This window comes from Corticium candelabrum, chromosome 8 (assembly GCF_963422355.1).
Source record: "Corticium candelabrum chromosome 8, ooCorCand1.1, whole genome shotgun sequence".
NCBI lineage: Eukaryota > Metazoa > Porifera > Homoscleromorpha > Homosclerophorida > Plakinidae > Corticium > Corticium candelabrum.
In genome coordinates this window covers 1,936,050-1,953,143 of record NC_085092.1, presented here as the reverse complement: position 1 = coordinate 1,953,143, position 17,094 = coordinate 1,936,050, and the positions used below count along the sequence as shown (strand labels likewise).

The 17,094-nt window shown below is 40.9% G+C and overlaps 2 protein-coding genes across 3 annotated transcripts; both read right to left on the bottom strand.

The window, feature by feature from the left end:
- Positions 1-264: 264 nt before the first annotated feature.
- Positions 265-8,825, bottom strand: LOC134183392 (uncharacterized). 2 transcript variants are annotated; one of them, XM_062650902.1, is made up of 6 exons: positions 7,988-8,825; positions 7,863-7,923; positions 7,681-7,794; positions 7,560-7,621; positions 7,308-7,409; positions 265-497 (listed from the first exon to the last, which is right to left on the bottom strand). In XM_062650902.1, exons 1-6 carry the CDS (start codon positions 8,039-8,041, stop codon positions 330-332), a joined length of 561 nt encoding a protein of 186 aa, XP_062506886.1. In that variant the 5' UTR covers positions 8,042-8,825; the 3' UTR covers positions 265-329. The 2 variants fall into 2 exon arrangements, with proteins under 2 accessions (XP_062506886.1, XP_062506887.1); XM_062650903.1 differs by lacking the exon at positions 265-497 and adding an exon at positions 6,511-6,827.
- Positions 8,826-13,907: 5,082 nt separating this feature from the next.
- On the bottom strand, positions 13,908-14,951 carry LOC134183777 (uncharacterized). Its single transcript, XM_062651360.1, has one exon. It carries the CDS (start codon positions 14,859-14,861, stop codon positions 14,247-14,249), a length of 615 nt encoding a protein of 204 aa, XP_062507344.1. The 5' UTR covers positions 14,862-14,951; the 3' UTR covers positions 13,908-14,246.
- Between the last annotated feature and the right edge of the window lie 2,143 nt (positions 14,952-17,094).

The window sequence follows — 17,094 nt, the reverse complement described above, 5'->3', positions numbered from 1 at the left end:
CTGTCTGTCTGTCTGTCTGTCTGTCTGTCTGTCTATATTTGCAACATTGAAATCTACTTTAGCAATCAGCTAACTCGTAGTCCAAGCTTTAAAAGTGACTGCAATGGAGGTTATTTCGATTCTGTGTGGCAGATCTAGAGAGACGAACGTGCCAAATCCTCAGTCTTTTTTACATAGACGGATTCTTGTGATCTGTGTGTTGTTGCACTAGATATAACACAACGTTTGCAAAGTGGAATGTCGCTTGACAGCGGACTATAGAAGGTTTGTATATTACACTAAATTCGATAAAGTATAATATTCGTATAGCTTCGCAGAACTTCAGTTAGTTATAGACTATTCCCTCGCACTCTAAAAAAAACTACATTACTCTGCAACGCCAAGTTTGGTTGGACGCGTATCCTTTCAGGAAAGCTTCTCCCAGGATACATGATAATGCCACCAAGTGAGAAACATGAGAATTGGTACAAAACTTTCAATGGAATATTATCACCGATCTATATAATTCAAAGCAAAAACGCAATTATTACAAATAAGAAACAATCCTAAATACACTACCAATTAAGGCACACAAAGAACAACCAAACAACAGAGATAGACAAAGAGACAGAGGAACAGCCAAAATTAAGCATTGGTTCAGAAATAATATTGGACACAATAGCACGGTACACAAAAACAAGCAAACGACAGACAGACAGACAGTCTGTGATTTAGATAGATTATTTGATTTTGACATTCAAAGTCAAGTCCATTAGTTAATGGCTTTGTTGTTTGCAAGGACTGATTTGTATTTAAAAACTCCTTACATTTGTACAAGTAGAATCTGTATAAGAATAAATTGTCTGTCTGTCTGTCTGTCCAATACATGTATTTCATACATTGAAACTGTACACTCACACTAAACTGTAAAACAAACAAGCAAGCCCGCAGGCCCTATGCTAGAATTAACTACTAACGCCTAAACAACTGTCTGACAGACAGACAGACAGACAGACTAATAGGCAGACAGATTATTTTATTCTTCGCAAGACGGTAACAAAGCTAGAATTTCTAAATCAATTAATTAACGTAATAAGCTTAATTAATATTTCAGTCATATACAAAGTCCTCTACTTTACACTGTTGATGAGTCAATTTGAATTAACTTAGACACTTTTCCACTGATCACTCTTGCATTGCATCTCTGTATACACACTCATATCTGCATGCATGCGCATAGCTGCATGCTGATTAATATCGTTCTTGTCTTCATTTTCTTGCCTGCCTAGCCTGGTTCTACTGCAGCACATTTTGCTGTGTCACCATTCAAAGAAAAGATAGACAGACGAACAGACTAAATGGCAGAAAGAGACAGAAGCTGCTTGTATACAAGTAAACAAGATTTTCACTAGGCTCCACTAATCTACAAAACGTATCGTTTTATAGTGTAGACTACTACAACGCAAACAAACAACCATCAATACCCATCTGAGAGACCAAGTGCAAATAAGTGATTTTACATCAGATACATCTAATTAATTGTTTCTCGAACTAATTTTTTACGTATATTCGCTTATTTTCTCTTCTGTTCTGAAAGTCATCACCGATCTTTGGTTGTGCGCAACCTCTAGAGAGACGTATCGTCTTCCTTGCGTAGACAGTACGCATACGTCGCTGTAGGTATCGATCGACGCCATGCAGGATCGATGCATAAATCTGCAGCTAGCCGCAGCATTCTACACACTAAAACGTCCTAGGCACATCTCTACACGTGCGCTGCGTGATCAAATCATGTTTGTTTACCTTGTAACCCACAAGACATTCTTACTCTGCCTACTTTCGACACGCCCGTTACCAGACGAGCCGAGATTTGCCTTAAAACGAAACGTCAGACACGCAAAATTGCTATCGACAATGTCGTGATGACTTCGGTATTCGTATGAAGCCAAATACAAACGAAGAAGAAGCAGGTCGCACTCGATTTCGGCTCATCGAGACATCTGGGAGACGCGTGAAAATTATCATGGCCATCGTCACGTCGTTCGCGTCCGTCTCGTACAGCTGCAAGAGTTGGAGAGTACCGATTCGAGGTTCAATAAATGCGAAACCAAATAGTCCCCCGACCAAATAGTCCCTGCAGGTGGCCGAAACCAAATAAGCTCTAGTTAAACGGTTTCGAGAACCAAATAGGAGCGAGATAATTGCGCGCGACCAAATAGTCCCCACGACCAAATAGTCCCTGTACACTGCTGAATTCTTAATTAATTGATATACCCAAAACAGATCTAACACACGCACACACGTACGCACGCACGCACACACACACCACGCGCGCGCTTGCGCACGCACGCACGCACACACACCACGCCCTCGCTCGCGCACACACAGAGTTTTTGCCACCTTGGTACAACAGTTAGGCAAAAGTGTAAAACTAAACGCCGCTCTTGAATAAATGTGTGTATGTGGGGGGGGGGGGGTGAAAGTCCTCTCACTGAACCCTCCAAGAGGGTACCCCACGGGACCTTGTATTTCCGGTAGTTCCCTGGCCAGGGGAGGAAATTCATGCTAACTTCAGCCTTGGCAAGTTGAGGATATGGTGTGAGGCTAGGATGCGCTAGCCCAGCAAGCTGGTCATCTGACTGTGTATTTGCTACTACTCGCAGAATAGAGCGCGTTATCCTGCGTGTGGACAGAAATAGGGGTGGCGCAGGGAAAAGAGCCAGTGACGCCAGGAATAGGACTGGGCTCCGAAGATCTAGAGGCAACCCGGGGATCAAGGGGTCGTGTGCACAGGAAGGGGTTGCCATGAAATCTCCGACTAATCATGACAACTCAACAACTAGTCGGAAGTCAGCACACCTTACAATAATGTCAACTAATGGTCAACTAATTCACTGTCCAGTTGCCAGCTGTCAAAGTGTGTCATCATCAGTTGTGAAACCATCTAAGACGTTTTCATAACTCTCTAAACATCGCTGTGAAAAACTCCATGTCAACTTCATCTCAGCAGCATACAGCAAATGTAGTTCATGTATCTCGATTTTGTCACAAGCGGAAGAATGTCACAAGCAAGTTCTGGAAGGAAAATAAAATTTTAATGATTGGTCTATGGAATGTTAGGACAGTAGAGGGTATAGCTCGACCCAACCTTCTTGCCCAAGAATTAACAGCGCAGCTCAAATTCCTTTATGTGCTATCACCGAAACTCACCTGCTGCAGCTGGTTCCGGCTGTATGGAGTTAGATGACCAGTCTGGTTACAATCTGCATTTTTCTGGAACGACTGGCGTAGCTGCAAGAGGTGTCGGTTTGATTATGCAACGCGATGTCTTGAAATCAGTGAAATGTTTGACCCAATCTCGGATAGGGTTATGCGGGTGGATCTCATGACGGAAATAGGTGTTTTGAATGTTGTAGTTGGATATGCACCAACTGAACAGAGTGAGGATGAAGAGAGAGATTTGTATTATCAGCAGCTAGTCTTGTCAAAGCAAAAGACCGGATCTTTGGTGATTGTTTTTGGGAACTTCAATGCTAGAATTGGGCAGAAGCGATCTCCACTAACAGGCAACTTTGGGTAAGCTAAAACAACCAGTGACAATGGAATGAGACTGCTGGACTTTGCTGATGCTTATGAGCTGGTAGCTACGAACACTCTTTCAGCACAAACACATTCATACTGCCACTTGGTATATCCTCCCAGTGGTTGTTTGCAGCCAAGCGTGGAAGATTTCATTTTGGTCAAGCATGGTATGAGGTCCATTGTTCATGACACCAGAGTAAAAACGAGGCCCTGATTTCGGAAGTGATCACAAACTAGTCGGTAGTAAGCTGGTATTGAAACTGCAAAAGCCAAAGGTCACGAAACAAGCAAACAGTCTAAGGAGAGATGTCCGGGGAGATCCAAAAGCCCTAGGTGAATACAGGGCTAGCATAACTGCCAAGTTCTTGCAAAGATCTAGTGACACTGTCGAAGATAACTGGTCTGAATTTCGCAAAGCAGTTATGGATTCAGCAAAAGAACATCTTGTAGCACCAAGAAGGGCAAAGAAAAGTTAGATTTCAGAGCAAACTTTAGAGCTGGTTGATAAGAAGCGTGATGCTCACATCCATTGGATGTGATCTCACGTGCTAAATATACTGAACTGCAAAGAGTAGTGAAAACTGCTGTAAAAAGGACAAACAGGAATGGCTAGATCGGGAAATGAGAAATTTGGAAAGTGATTGTAAGCAACACAAGCATGGCGAGTTCTTTAGGAAACTCAGGAAGTTTGATAAGGTGTCGGCGCGGCCTCCTGATGTGATCTTGGATGAACAACTTCAAGGATACAAATTGTTGACAACTGAAGGTCAATTAGCTCGTTGGCAACTCCACTTTGAGTCAGCTAGTGTTGAACGTGATCCGTACAGTGACCTTGGATACTGGGGTTTCTCCTTGTTCAGTTCCTGGCACTGCACTCAATGATGAGGAAATTATAGAAGACATTGCATGGAAAATTGAAGAATGGTAAGGCAACTGGTCAGGACGGAATAGCAGCAGAGTTTCTCAAAGCTGGACCACCTAAACTTTTCGACTGGTTAATTGAGATTATTCAAATGATCTGGAAGACTGGTAAGTACCTCAAGAATGGAAAGATTCAGTTCTGATTCCATTGTTCAAAAAAAGGACCGTCTGGTATCTGGTATGTGATAACTACCGTGAGATATCATTGCTCAGTATTCCTGGGAAAGTCCTTGCCAATATTCTGTTAAGTCGGCTGAAACCAGTGATAGAACCTTCTCTTTTAGAAAAGCAATGCCGTTTTCGTCCTCAGAGGGGAACAATTGACCAGATTTGGGTACTTCGACAAGTCATTGAGAAGGCCGTAGAGCACAGATCCAACTTACATATTTGTTTTGTTGACCTCTCAAAAGCATTTGACTCTGTACCAAGACATGCTCTCACCAAAATTCTCAAAGATTCTGGCACAGAAGATGAAGTGGTTAGATTGATTGTTGACCTGCACGGTACCCGCATTTGACGTCTGTCAAGTCTCATTGTTACATCATCACTCAAAATGGCACGGCAGAGTCACGAAAGAGATCAGAGGCAGGTTGTTCATCACTGCAAAACATGCAAAACACACAAGAGCCGAGTCCTAATGAGAGGCTGTGCTGTGCGAAATAGGGGGGGGGGGTTTCTTCAAGGTTTAAATTAACCACAGGTGTCCGTCAAGGGTGTGTCATGTCTCCAGTCTTGTTCAATCTGTTTATGGACAGAATTATGCGTGAGATTGTGAACAAGTTTGAGGGTGGTGGCATTGAGATTGCTTACAGAACAGATGGTGGTATGTTCATGAATTATCGTGTAAAACCTGATGGAACACATAAGATCAAAGCTCCCATGTATGCCGATGATTTGGCCCTACTAGGTACGTCAAGTAGTGAGTTGCAGCAGATGGTGAATGCTTTCCATGATACATGTATGAAATGGGGTATGCGGATCAACTCTGACAAAACTAAAATCCTGAGTATTGGTGCTAAAGAAGCAAACATCTCGATTGCTGGTCGTGTTCTAGAGAATGTTTCTGAATTCTGCTATTTGGGCAGCATTGTGACTAAGTCAGGGGATTGTCACTTAGAGGTCGTTGAATGTATTTAGAAAGCTAGCAAGACATTCTGTTCTTGGAAACGTAGAGTCTTCACAAACCAAGGATTTAGCAAGAACACAAAATTGAGAGTCTTTGGGTCACTAGTGATGCCAGTTTTACTATATGGTTGTGAGACTTGGGCAATCACTCAAGTAGATATTCGAAGACTGAACACCTTTCATATGCGCTGTATTAGATCTATCTTGGGTGTATCAAGACTGAACAAGATAAGAAATTCCTTCAATTTGAAATCTGCCAAGAAAGAACCAATTGAACGTCAAATTCAACATCAAAGATTGCAGTGGCTTGGCCATTTACAACGGATGAACGTCTCTCGTCCACAAAAGTTGTTGCTGAGAAGCAATTAAGTTGCATAATGTGAAACACCCTCAGTATGGTCCAAAGAACAGGTGGATTGATACCATTCAACGAGACCTGGTGTCATTGAATATTGACCCGTCACAAGCCAATGACCGCTCTTCTTGGCGAAAACTTCTGCGATGCCAAAGCCCATAGTGGGTATGGCGGAATTCCAGGTTCCAGGTGTGTGTGTGTGTGTGTGTGTGTGTGTGTGTGTGTGTGTGTGTGTGTGTGTGTGTGTGTGTGTGTGTGTGTGTGTGTGTGTGTGTGTGTGTGTGTGTGTGTGTGTGTGTGTGTGTCGTCTGTAGCTCAGTTGATTAGAGCGTGGCATTTGGAGAATGGAAACATTCGGGACGTTGAGGTCGTGGGTTTGTGGACGAGTACAGCCGTAATTTCCTTGCACAAGAAATTCACACACAATTGCCTCTCTTGACTGATGGGTGAATTGTACGTACATTGTGTAAACACAGATAGGTCAAGTTGTTGTAAGTTACATGTTACTAGGCTATAACACTTACAAGACCTACAAAAGACCACACTTGTTCAGTAGCTCCACTAAAATAGAAATTGTCTAATTTTTGCATTAGAACGTCATCATTGACCATACTTCAATCCAGACTATGTAAGATTCTAGGCACAATTCACTTTACAATACATGCTAATGTAGGTTCACCTAATTATACATGTATCTACCAGACTACACATTAAATCACCCTTTATCAAACAGTTTGGTTGAGCTGTTAATTAAAGTAGGTTATTCCTGTGTATTTGGCTCATGTGTCCCATTAGCAGACGCTTGACCAACAGACCCACTGTCAGAAGTTGAGACATCATCTCTCAAAGTTGAGACTTGACAAAGCTAAAAATAGATATGATTATCCTAATATCTGCGGTGATTCAAAACACTGTTCAATTTAGTGGTAAATAGGTGTATATGTAATAAAAACTTTACAAGACGCTGTGAAAGTGTTCAACGTTTTCTAATAGATTTCACCAATTTCAAAATAGTCTTCACTCTTGTGGCTGGTTTTGTGCATGCAAACAGTCATTCTTGACTTTCATGAGTGTAAAGGCTTATTTAAGATCAATCAACTGTAATGAAGTACCACTTCTTTTACGTTCATAAAAACGATAATAATTCTGTTCTGACTGGATAGTACAAAGCATCACAGAGTTCTTGAACAGTTGTCTTTGTATGTTCCAACTTTACAACAACGCTAAACTACAGAGCTACTACACATTGCAAGATTTTGGTTGAATTTGAACTAATCAAAATTGCCATGATAACATTTTTGACGCGTTACTTATGCTTGTGGAAATGCAATAAAATTAAACTTACTCGCTTCATTGCAGCTTCAAACTGACTAGACGTTTCTCGTATTTTCCTCTTGTTAGCCTCAAAACTCGTTTCCATTTTAGCTATCTCAGTTTCCACCTCTTTCTGTATAAATTCACAAAAATTCCTATCAAGTACAGCTGACCAACAAGCAAACAAAACATAAAACTGCTTTGCCTTGAAAACAACTAATTCTCAAACATGCATAAAACACAAAGCTTTTGCATGCTCACTCAGAACTACTGTTGTTCTTACATGTTGTTTCTCCAGCAATTTGACCTGATTTCGAAGTTCTGTCACCCTCTCATCTGTAATGCCTAAAAACAACAGAAAGTGTTAATCATTTATAAACCAGCAGACACTGATAACAGCAAACTAGTGGCTTTGGGCGTTGGCACTCGACTCCCTTCGAGAATTTCTTTCATAAGAAGATGATTACGCCGAAATCGAATGGCAGCAACATGCTTTGCTGATACTGACTTATCATCAGCTACAGCAGCAGACACAGATTAATAACATATCATGCTGTATGACTGTACAAATTAGTCAAATTCATACGGTTGCAATCATCTTCATCAACAACAGCACAAATGGATGCAGATCCCATACCAGGTTTCAACTGCATCAAATAACATGCATTTTTGGTAAATCACAACTGCAAAATGCCACAAACACTCACTTACCCCTAATGAACCTGAAGGTCCTGGTTGCTGAACTGCAAACGCAGAACATGTCATCAGTGATCAACAAGTATGAAGATAAACATAGTGACAAGATAGCACAATAACTAGACAAACAGACCTGTTAACCTACACCTACACAGCCATGACTACATGTATGTATCTCGTTACACCTACTAACAATGCACTTCTGATATCAGTCAACAAAAAGGGACGCCCTGTGAAGAGTTCTATGTTTCCTAATTTCACTATCAAATAACATACCAACAACAAACAAATGTAGATAAGACCGACAAGCAAGCAAGCAGACACAGAAACAAACATGGAGACAGGTGCGCTAGGAAACAGATAGACAGACAAATGGCAGATAGCCAAACAGACAAACAAATCAATAAACAAACAAACATAACAGGCAAACAGAAGTCAGTTTGAAAGCTATAATCAAGGAAATACTATTGACAGACTGACAAACAAACACACAGAGATGCTAAAACCAGAAAACACATCCTATGAAAACAATCGATTGGATTGCAAGACTTTGACTATACAGCCTTCTTCAGAAGATCAAGAAGAAAAAGTAACAACTACACTTAATTCACTTACATTAGACAGTGAATACGTTGTCCTAACATGGAATCATAACAGCAAATACTTTTATCCTAATGTGGGGTCATAATATGTCAATATTTAGTAATCTTCAATTAAGAAAACTTGTGTTAGTGTTACCCATTCTCTTTTTAACCCAAACAGACAGATAGATTGTTTTATTGATTTAAAACTCTATAAAGATACAAGATTGAAGAAGCAAATCTCCAAAAGTATACAAATCCACCTCAGTCCATTAATTACTCTGACCATCAATTCACACCTAATGGATTAAAAAATTAATCTCTAAATCTGTCTATCTCTACTTGGCCATGTGAGAGGTCAGATTCTTAGTCAGATCACTTGGCTGTTGCATGTCTGTAATACCAACACACACAATCATCTCTCTAGTCATTTTAGTTGCTGGAGCGAGTCGACAGACTTGTTTCTGCAAGAACTGGCAAAAAAGGCAAAAGCTATTGGAGATACCAAAACAACAGTAGAATTTCTCACTGACTGTATCTCACCTCTTACATCGTCAAGACAGAAAGACAGACAGGCGGACTGGGCATTGAGACTGGGAAGCTCACAAGTATATCCACCAACTGTCTGAGAACCGGTTAACAAATCTGGTAAGGAAAACGAAGGCCAGTTCAAGAGTTATTGTAGGCTATGCTTATCAGTTGCTCTGCAATCATGTAATGCTAAAGTTTTGTCAAAGAAGATTAGCCGTCAAAGTGAAGAACATTGACGGTATTAGAGATGCTTATTCACTACTACTTTGTTTCCGTTAATGTGACTTGCATAACTCGACCCATGGGTCGAGAACTCACTATTTAGCTGTGGTGCCTTTTACTGACATTCACTGTATGGTAGTATTGATGTTGAAAATAAAAGAAAGACAAACAGACAGACAGACAGACAGACAGACAGACAGACAGACAGACATTGTTTTAATAATCTTGAACTTCAAAACAGATGAGTAAATCCTCAAAAATAAACAGACTCTCATCAGTCATTTACGTTGTTCATCAGTTCAGACCTAATGAATTACACACAGGCAAACAGACAAAAAGACAAACAGACAGACTGTAAACATTCTGAGTTGTATCGTGGTGAAGAGGAAGATGCAACCCTGCTGACTTTAAAACTCACTGAAGGAGGTGGTTATCTGTAAGCTACTATGATGCAATGGTTCTGTTTTGACAAAAAATCATCAGAGTATCCTATGGACACAGAGAACCATTGGTGGACTAGACATTGTTAAATTTCAAGTTGTTAGACTAAATATAGTTTTTTTTGCTCCTTAAGGGAGCTTTTCATTCCAATTTGTGTGTAGTTGTGTGGTTATGTATAACATTAGTTGCACTGTTTGACAGACATACAGGTTTGCCTTACAAATGTGAGCCTACAGATCGGTATACAAGTTTAAACAATTGAACAGATATCTTTGTCCTTGATTCCGAAACAGGACAAATGTTGAGTTGGATGTGGCACTAGACTTCAGATATTTTATCCCATAAAACTACACCTTCTGGGAGTGCAGCTCTGAGAAGAGAAGAGGTTAAAGTGAACAAATACATACAAAGAAGAGAGAGTGGATATTCCCCAACAGCAGTGCCTCTTTTAGCATTTTAACATTTCGACTATTGTGGTAAAAGAGCTTTGGACTACTTGAAAATGTTATCAACAATGTGAAGAATGTGAATGAATGCATCAACACTGCTGCATTCAAGACTCAATGAAGGTGTTCTTCTGTACAGTTACAACGTTGTAGCACAAGTGTGATTATCAGGAACTTGCAATGATTTCATCGGGACAAAAGGGTATTGATTTTGCTGACTGTCAATTTGTTGTAAAAAAATTCTTGTAATTTTGTGACCACCATATGGCATCTAAGTCAGTAGACAGTGATTATGTAAAGTCTGCTTTTTCTGATAGAAATTTGTTGTATTTGAAATATATGTATTGACAGATACTTTATTCCCATATAGACTCTACTTGTACATATACTAGAATTAAAAAAAAAGCAAACCAGTCTTTGCAAACAACAAAGTCATATTAACTAATGGACTTGGCCTTGAATGTCAAAGTCAAATAATTTGTCTAAATCACCATGACTAGATGACAGTCTTGAAAGTTTTCTGAGGACAACTTTAAATTGGCATTGCATCTTTGTAGAATTGTAGAAAATCTTTTTCTCCAATAAGCCACGAACATGGAGGCATTAAAAATTGGCTTCTGGATTTACTGACTGTTGTGACAAATTCTGCAAAAAGTTCATTGCCTTTGTGCCCCACCTCCCAAAATGTTCTATAACAAGGACACATCTTGATACATACCCTCCTGGAACAAGCTCTTCTGAATATTTTTCATTATCTTTTCTTCTCTTGTAGCAACAGCATGACCATTTTCTCTGCTAGCCCTCTTAATAATGTCCTGACTCCATGGATGAGCAAGTGAAACATCAAGATCCAAATTCTGTCCAGTATTCGGATCAAACATTGTAATGTCTGGACGATCTTCAGTATTGATGTATTGAATGTCTTGGTTCTGTTTGACGGGGAAAGTGAAGGTCAGACAAGTACTCACTCCACCCATTCAAGACTGAATTGTGACACCACACTGGTCCACCCAATATTTATTTACTGGTTAAAAGATGGTATCCTTATTCATCCAAGTCATGAGCATAATCACAGTTTTTCATCCAATTGGTGAAAGAGCCATTCCTAACCTCAGGTAAGAAAATTCGTTTGTTTTTCAAGCGTGCTTAGCAGAAGTGGGGACAACATCCAGCCATGCACCAGTCCCTTGTCCTTGCAGTGATCTCAACCATACTACACATACATACATACATACATTTTGTTGTTATTATTAAGTTGGTACAACTTCTAAATCAATCTAAATTCTTTACATTAAAGCTAGGTTTACAAAAGGTCCCAAAGACTTCCAAAAAGATATGTCCGACTTTCTTGCACAAACAGTTCGTATATGTCGACGTAGATGCCACTTAAAACTGTTCATAATTCCAACGGGAGAAAGAGTTTTTCTTTTTGTCCAATAGATGGTCATGAGAATGACGAAGAAAGTTCTTAGGTTTCCAGTTTCATTCATCAGCTCCAATAGGTGGAGGGCCGTAGGTGGATTTAAGGATACCCTACTCAATAAGAGACAAGCTTGCCGTAAGAGTCCTTTCCATATCGGGCAAGTATTAAATACATGTTCAATGGTGTCGTCTGGCTGGTGGCACGCTGGACACTGACGTGTTGTGGCAAGTTTAGCCGTATAGAGGACTGAGTTAGTTGGCAGAACCCGGTGCAGAAATTTCCATGCTATGTCCCATTGTAAAGGCGTCATGTTTTGAGGAAAATTCCATAGTGAGAGCCATTGTTTGTCCGTAATTGGTCCGTATGAGGCCTCCCATTTTTCCTGGCACGGTGGACGGTCTATGTGTTTAGATAAGAGACATCGGTACAGTAAACGTGTATTCGCATCTGACAGTAGCAGTGGTTTATCGGCTGTGCTGAAGAAACAGAGACGTGCCTGCCAATGTGGCATTCTATGTTCGGAAGAGGGCTCTTGATGGGAGAGGCTAGTCCAAGATTGCGGAATGGCATGTAAAACTTGAGGGTACAATTTTGCTGCGACCGTTCTGGCATCTGGAGGTTGTTTGGTCCATATATCTTTAACGTTGAAGAAGCGACATCTAGCTAGTGAAGGCTGAAGTATGGGGCGATTGGACTGGTCTTTTATAAGGTGGTTTCCCCACAGAGGTTCTTCGGCAGCATCTTCATAATACTTGGGAGGGGCAAGATCCCATCCTCCGTCAAGTTTTCTCCAGGATATGTAAAGTTGGTGATAAAAGGATGAAAGCTTGGTGTAGTTGCGATGGTTGGGCATCCAGCCTGAGGCGGCAAAAGCTGCATAGCCCATGTTGTACTGTCCACTGAGATGAGATAGTTGCTGTCGAGCGATGTCTTTCCAAGCTGCTTGATTCTTTTTATCAAACAAGCGTCGAATCGTTTGGAGGCGTATTGCCATTAGTCTAGAAAGGAGATGAGGCACGCCTAGTCCTCCATCTCTACTTTGTGAAATACACACCGATCTTTTTATTAGTGGTGGCGTTTTAATCCAAAGAAAATCCCAGATAATGTCTTGGAATTGCTGTAACGTTTGATGAGGCATAGTATATGTGTGTGCCGTGTAGTATATTTTGCTTAAAGCGTATGTTGACAGAACGTGTGCTTGCACTAGGTATGACAGATCTCGACTTTTCCAAATGTCCAGTGTCTTTTTCAGTTTCTCTAAGACCATTGACCAGTTTTCTTTCATAGATTCATAATACGAAGGACTGAATGTTAGGCCAAGAATCTTGATCGCTGTGGTAGTCCATTTTATTTGCAATGGGTTTTCTTGACGTTTCCACTTTCCAAGCCATAAGCCAACTGACTCTTCTCAGTTGAGGTGTGCTCTACTGGCAGAGTTATAAACCGTTAGTTCATCGTTTAAGGCCTGAAAGCTTGTCTCTGTTGTTAGAAAAACAGTCATGTCATCTGCATAACTGGATCCTTTAATACTATCTCTGAGAGAGTCGTCAACAGTTGGCACTCCTTGTATGATAGGATTGTGTCTTATTGCTGACGCTAAAGGTTCGAAACTGAGAACATATAAAAGAGGTGACAGTGGACATACATACATACATACATACATACAGACAGACAGACAGACAGACAGACAGAAAGAACTGTAGATTGCTCTAACTAGTTTTTCCAGCCACTAAGTTGGCTCCAGGTAGTCTGCATTGTTCTCTTTTAAGTGTTACATGTTTGTTTGTTTGTAAAATCTAGTCCTAGTAAACTCTCGTAGTTACAGAACTTTATATACTTACCTTGCTAGCATTGTATTATAGATGAATGTTTGAAATAAATGTTATTTGACAGACAGACAGGCAGGCAGGCAGGCAGGCAGGCAGGCAGGCAGGCAGGCAGGCAGGCAGGCAGGCAGGCAGGCAGGCAGGCAGGCAGGCAGGCAGGCAGGCAGGCAGGCAGGCAAGTTATTTTATTAGGATAAAGCATCTCTACACACTAGAATACATTATTTTTCAATAATTAAAAGAAAGTGCTTCATAAACAAGTTCAACTATTTCAATGTCTGAAGCAGGCAGGCAGGCAGGCAGGCAGGCAGGCAGGCAGGCAGGCAGGCAGGCAGGCAGGCAGGCAGGCAGGCAGGCAGGCAGGCAGGCAGGCAGGCAGGCAGGCAGGCAGGCAGGCAGGCAGGCAGGCAGGCAGGCAGACAGGCAGGCAGACAGGTTATTTTATTAGGATACAGCATCTCTACACAATACAATACATGATTTTTCAATACTAAAAGAAAATGCTTCATAAACAAGTTACAAGTTCAACTACTTCAATGTGTGAAGCACTGACTGTAGCTGTCTCTGCTAACTACATTATCTTCCATTAGTCTGTTTGTTGACAACTTAGACACTTTTCTCAAGACAACTTTACTATTGCATTTTTGGAGAGTCACAGAAAAACGTCACCGCCAATATGACATAACTCTGATCTACTTGTCTTCCTTCAATAAAACCTGCCTTTCTTCCCAGTTCATGCAGTAAATTTTCTGCTTGCCATCTCCATGTGCCAAAATGCTAAAAAATTGTGGAACAATTTCTGAGCTAGATCCATCTGGCCAGATCTCCTTTGAATATTTGTAACCTTTTTTCTGATTCCTGTTTTGTCGCTGCATGTCTGCAGGCCTTTGCAGTTCCGTTCACTATGTCTTTCCTCCTCCAAGGGTGAGCCAAAGAAACATCACATTCATAGGTGACATCAGAATCAATGTTGTAGAATGTAATGTCTGCTCTTCCATCAGTTCGTACGTATCTATGTCTTGGTTCTGTTTGATGAGGAATACCCAGCTCCGTTAGGCAAGCAAACCACTCAGCAACAATAATATCGTGAGACCAGACACGACCGCCTCCATATTTAAAGGTAATCAAATGAAAACCTTCTTGATCTAACTTCTGTCTACAGTCACAATGCTCAAGCAATCGACTAAAAGACAAGCTGATCCCCAATCTCATACAAGACGTTAAACAAAATTTGTTAGGTTTAAGTGCGTTCTTGTATGTTGAGGGAATAACATCAAGCCATGCTCCTGCATCTTTCCCCTGTAATGACCTACGCCTGGCAGCATCCCGATTTGACTTATGTTTAATGAAATCTTCTGACTGTTTCTGTGATATATCCAAAGTCAAGAGATGTTGAAGTTTTCTAGGATAACCAATCATTTTCTCCAGAGAATGAAATTGTGGCTTCACTTCTTCTGAGTTTGACTTCAGGGGTAGTTGGGCCACCAATTCATGTAAAATCAACCCTGTTTTTACTAATTGATATATATATATATATATATATATATATATATATATATATATATATTCATTAACCTGATTGGCAAGCAGGCAGGCAGGCAGGCAGGCAGGCAGACAGACAGACAGACAGACAGACAGACAGACAGACAGACAGACAGACAGACAGACAGATTTGTTTTATTGTCATCAAACGTCACTACTTACATCACTTGCTGCAGTACTAAAAGTTCTACTTTCCTACTGTTCTTCGTTTTAATTAATGAATAGAACTATGAATGGCTTTGTCCATCTCTAGCTTGTCTTGTCCATCCAAACAATTCAATGAAAGCCTAGATAGCTTTCTTATAGACAGACAGATAGGCAGACAGACAGACTAATGGTAATATTCAACCACTACTAGAGATACCTCAAAGTTGTTCTCCCTTCAAGGGAAAAGAGCCAGTGCTTAGCTAAATGCATCTCCAACATCACACGGCTTTGCACTCCAACCCTGCGATTTTCGCTTGGCGTTCCTTGTGAGGCTTGGTCTTCCTATTCATCTATCAAACTGGTTAGTAGCCTGCAACTGTGGCGCAACACTAGATTAAAGTGGATACCATCTCATAACCTGCAAAACAGAGGAGGGCCTGTCTGGTCACATGAGTCTGTTGCAGGTGTTTGGTCTGATTGGCTATGGAGCCTTAGCATTCACCACCGCCGTGAACTTCGAAACAGATATGTCGATTTCGAATGCAAGCCTGACATTGTTATGTTCGATGTCGACCTAGGATCTAGCATTAACTTTGACATCTCCTTGGTGCACCCATGGAGCTTGGAAACTTATCGTAGCTCTGCTAAAAAGATTGGAGCTGTGGCATCTCTGAGGGAAGCCAGAAAGAAGGTTAAATATGACCGGCTCAAGCTGCCTGGAGGCTCAACATCCAACGTCATCCCATTAGTTCTCGACCACTTCGGTACATGGGGAGAGCAAGGAAGGAAGTTCTTGAAAAAGCTATCCAACCAGTTATCAGACGAAACCGGAAGACCAATGCTCCAAATTTCTGGGCTATTGGAGAAAACGCTTTCCACCCAGCTACAAAGGTGCAATGCACAAGTCTGTCCGCACTATGTGGTGGACCCAAGAAGCCCATAACTCTGAGACTCATGTCTTTCCACATTAGCTTCCTTGCGCTACTGATTTATAGACATTTCATTTTAGTTGTAGCCATTTAGTTTTATTGAAGAAATGTGTAGTTTGATCTAAGAAATATATAATCATGACAGACAGACAGACAGACCTGTCTTATGCCATGAGTACTCAAGAGAAAGTCAAAAAACAACACAAAATGTCATAATTCTGGTATATTTAGATTATGTCTTCATTCTTGATCTACAGGAAGATGCCCTCAAAGCTCTTGATAATTTCAAGTTACTATCAGCTGTCATTGGCCTTCTGGTAGCTGACGGTAAGTCTGAGGTGTTCCTACCTTCTTCTGAATCATCCTTGTCTTCCATGCCCAGCACAAATGTAGGACAGTAGAGCTTGGCTGTCCTATTGGATCACATTGCATATCTTTTGTTGAGTCAGGTCAACTTCTTGTGACAAGATCTGCCAGTTGGGTGATGATCAATGCTCAATGTTACTACTGTGTCACTGCCATGTCTCCAGAATGAACGATTTGGCTAGATCCGTGCCTCCTCCATTATTGCAACCATCAGCATCTATACATGAAGACCAAACTCATGTCACTTTCAAGGCTATTTTATCACTTCAATCCATCACTGAATCACAATGGAGTCAATGTACAATGCCTGTGAAATATAGAGGTTTCGGTATGACATCTGTAAAAGATGTTGTCTCTGTGGCATATCTAGCAAGCTGGGCTCATTCTGCAGCTACTTTACCTAAGAGGTTTCCATCTCTTTGGGAGTCACCTGAGTACTTTGATAAATAACATGAAGAATATTAAGTCTCATTGAACAATGCCATAGTGAAATGTAGTGATTCTCTTGGTCATGGCGACGTTTCTCAAGTGAGAAAATTTTGTGATCTACTTGTCAACAACACCAAGCTTCAGCACCATCTCTCCGCCTAAGGCTTTTTAGACAAAGTCGAGATTGTCTAGAGATAGCTGGCAATGCCAAGGACAAGGCTTGCTTAACATCAGTTCAA

What these genes read in the sequence shown, in the direction of transcription:
- LOC134183392 (XM_062650902.1), bottom strand. Translation starts at nt 8,041, where the DNA reads ATGACATGTTCTGCGTTTGCAGTTCAGCAACCAGGACCTTCAGGTTCA. An exon ending in GCCAACGCCCAAAGCCACTA is followed by an intron (nt 7,622 to 7,680) that starts GTTTGCTGTTAT and finishes TGTTGTTTTTAG; the next exon opens with GCATTACAGATGAGAGGGTG. An exon ending in AATTGCTGGAGAAACAACAT is followed by an intron (nt 7,410 to 7,559) that starts GTAAGAACAACA and finishes GAATTTATACAG; the next exon opens with AAAGAGGTGGAAACTGAGAT.
- LOC134183777 (XM_062651360.1), bottom strand. Translation starts at nt 14,861, where the DNA reads ATGATTGGTTATCCTAGAAAACTTCAACATCTCTTGACTTTGGATATA.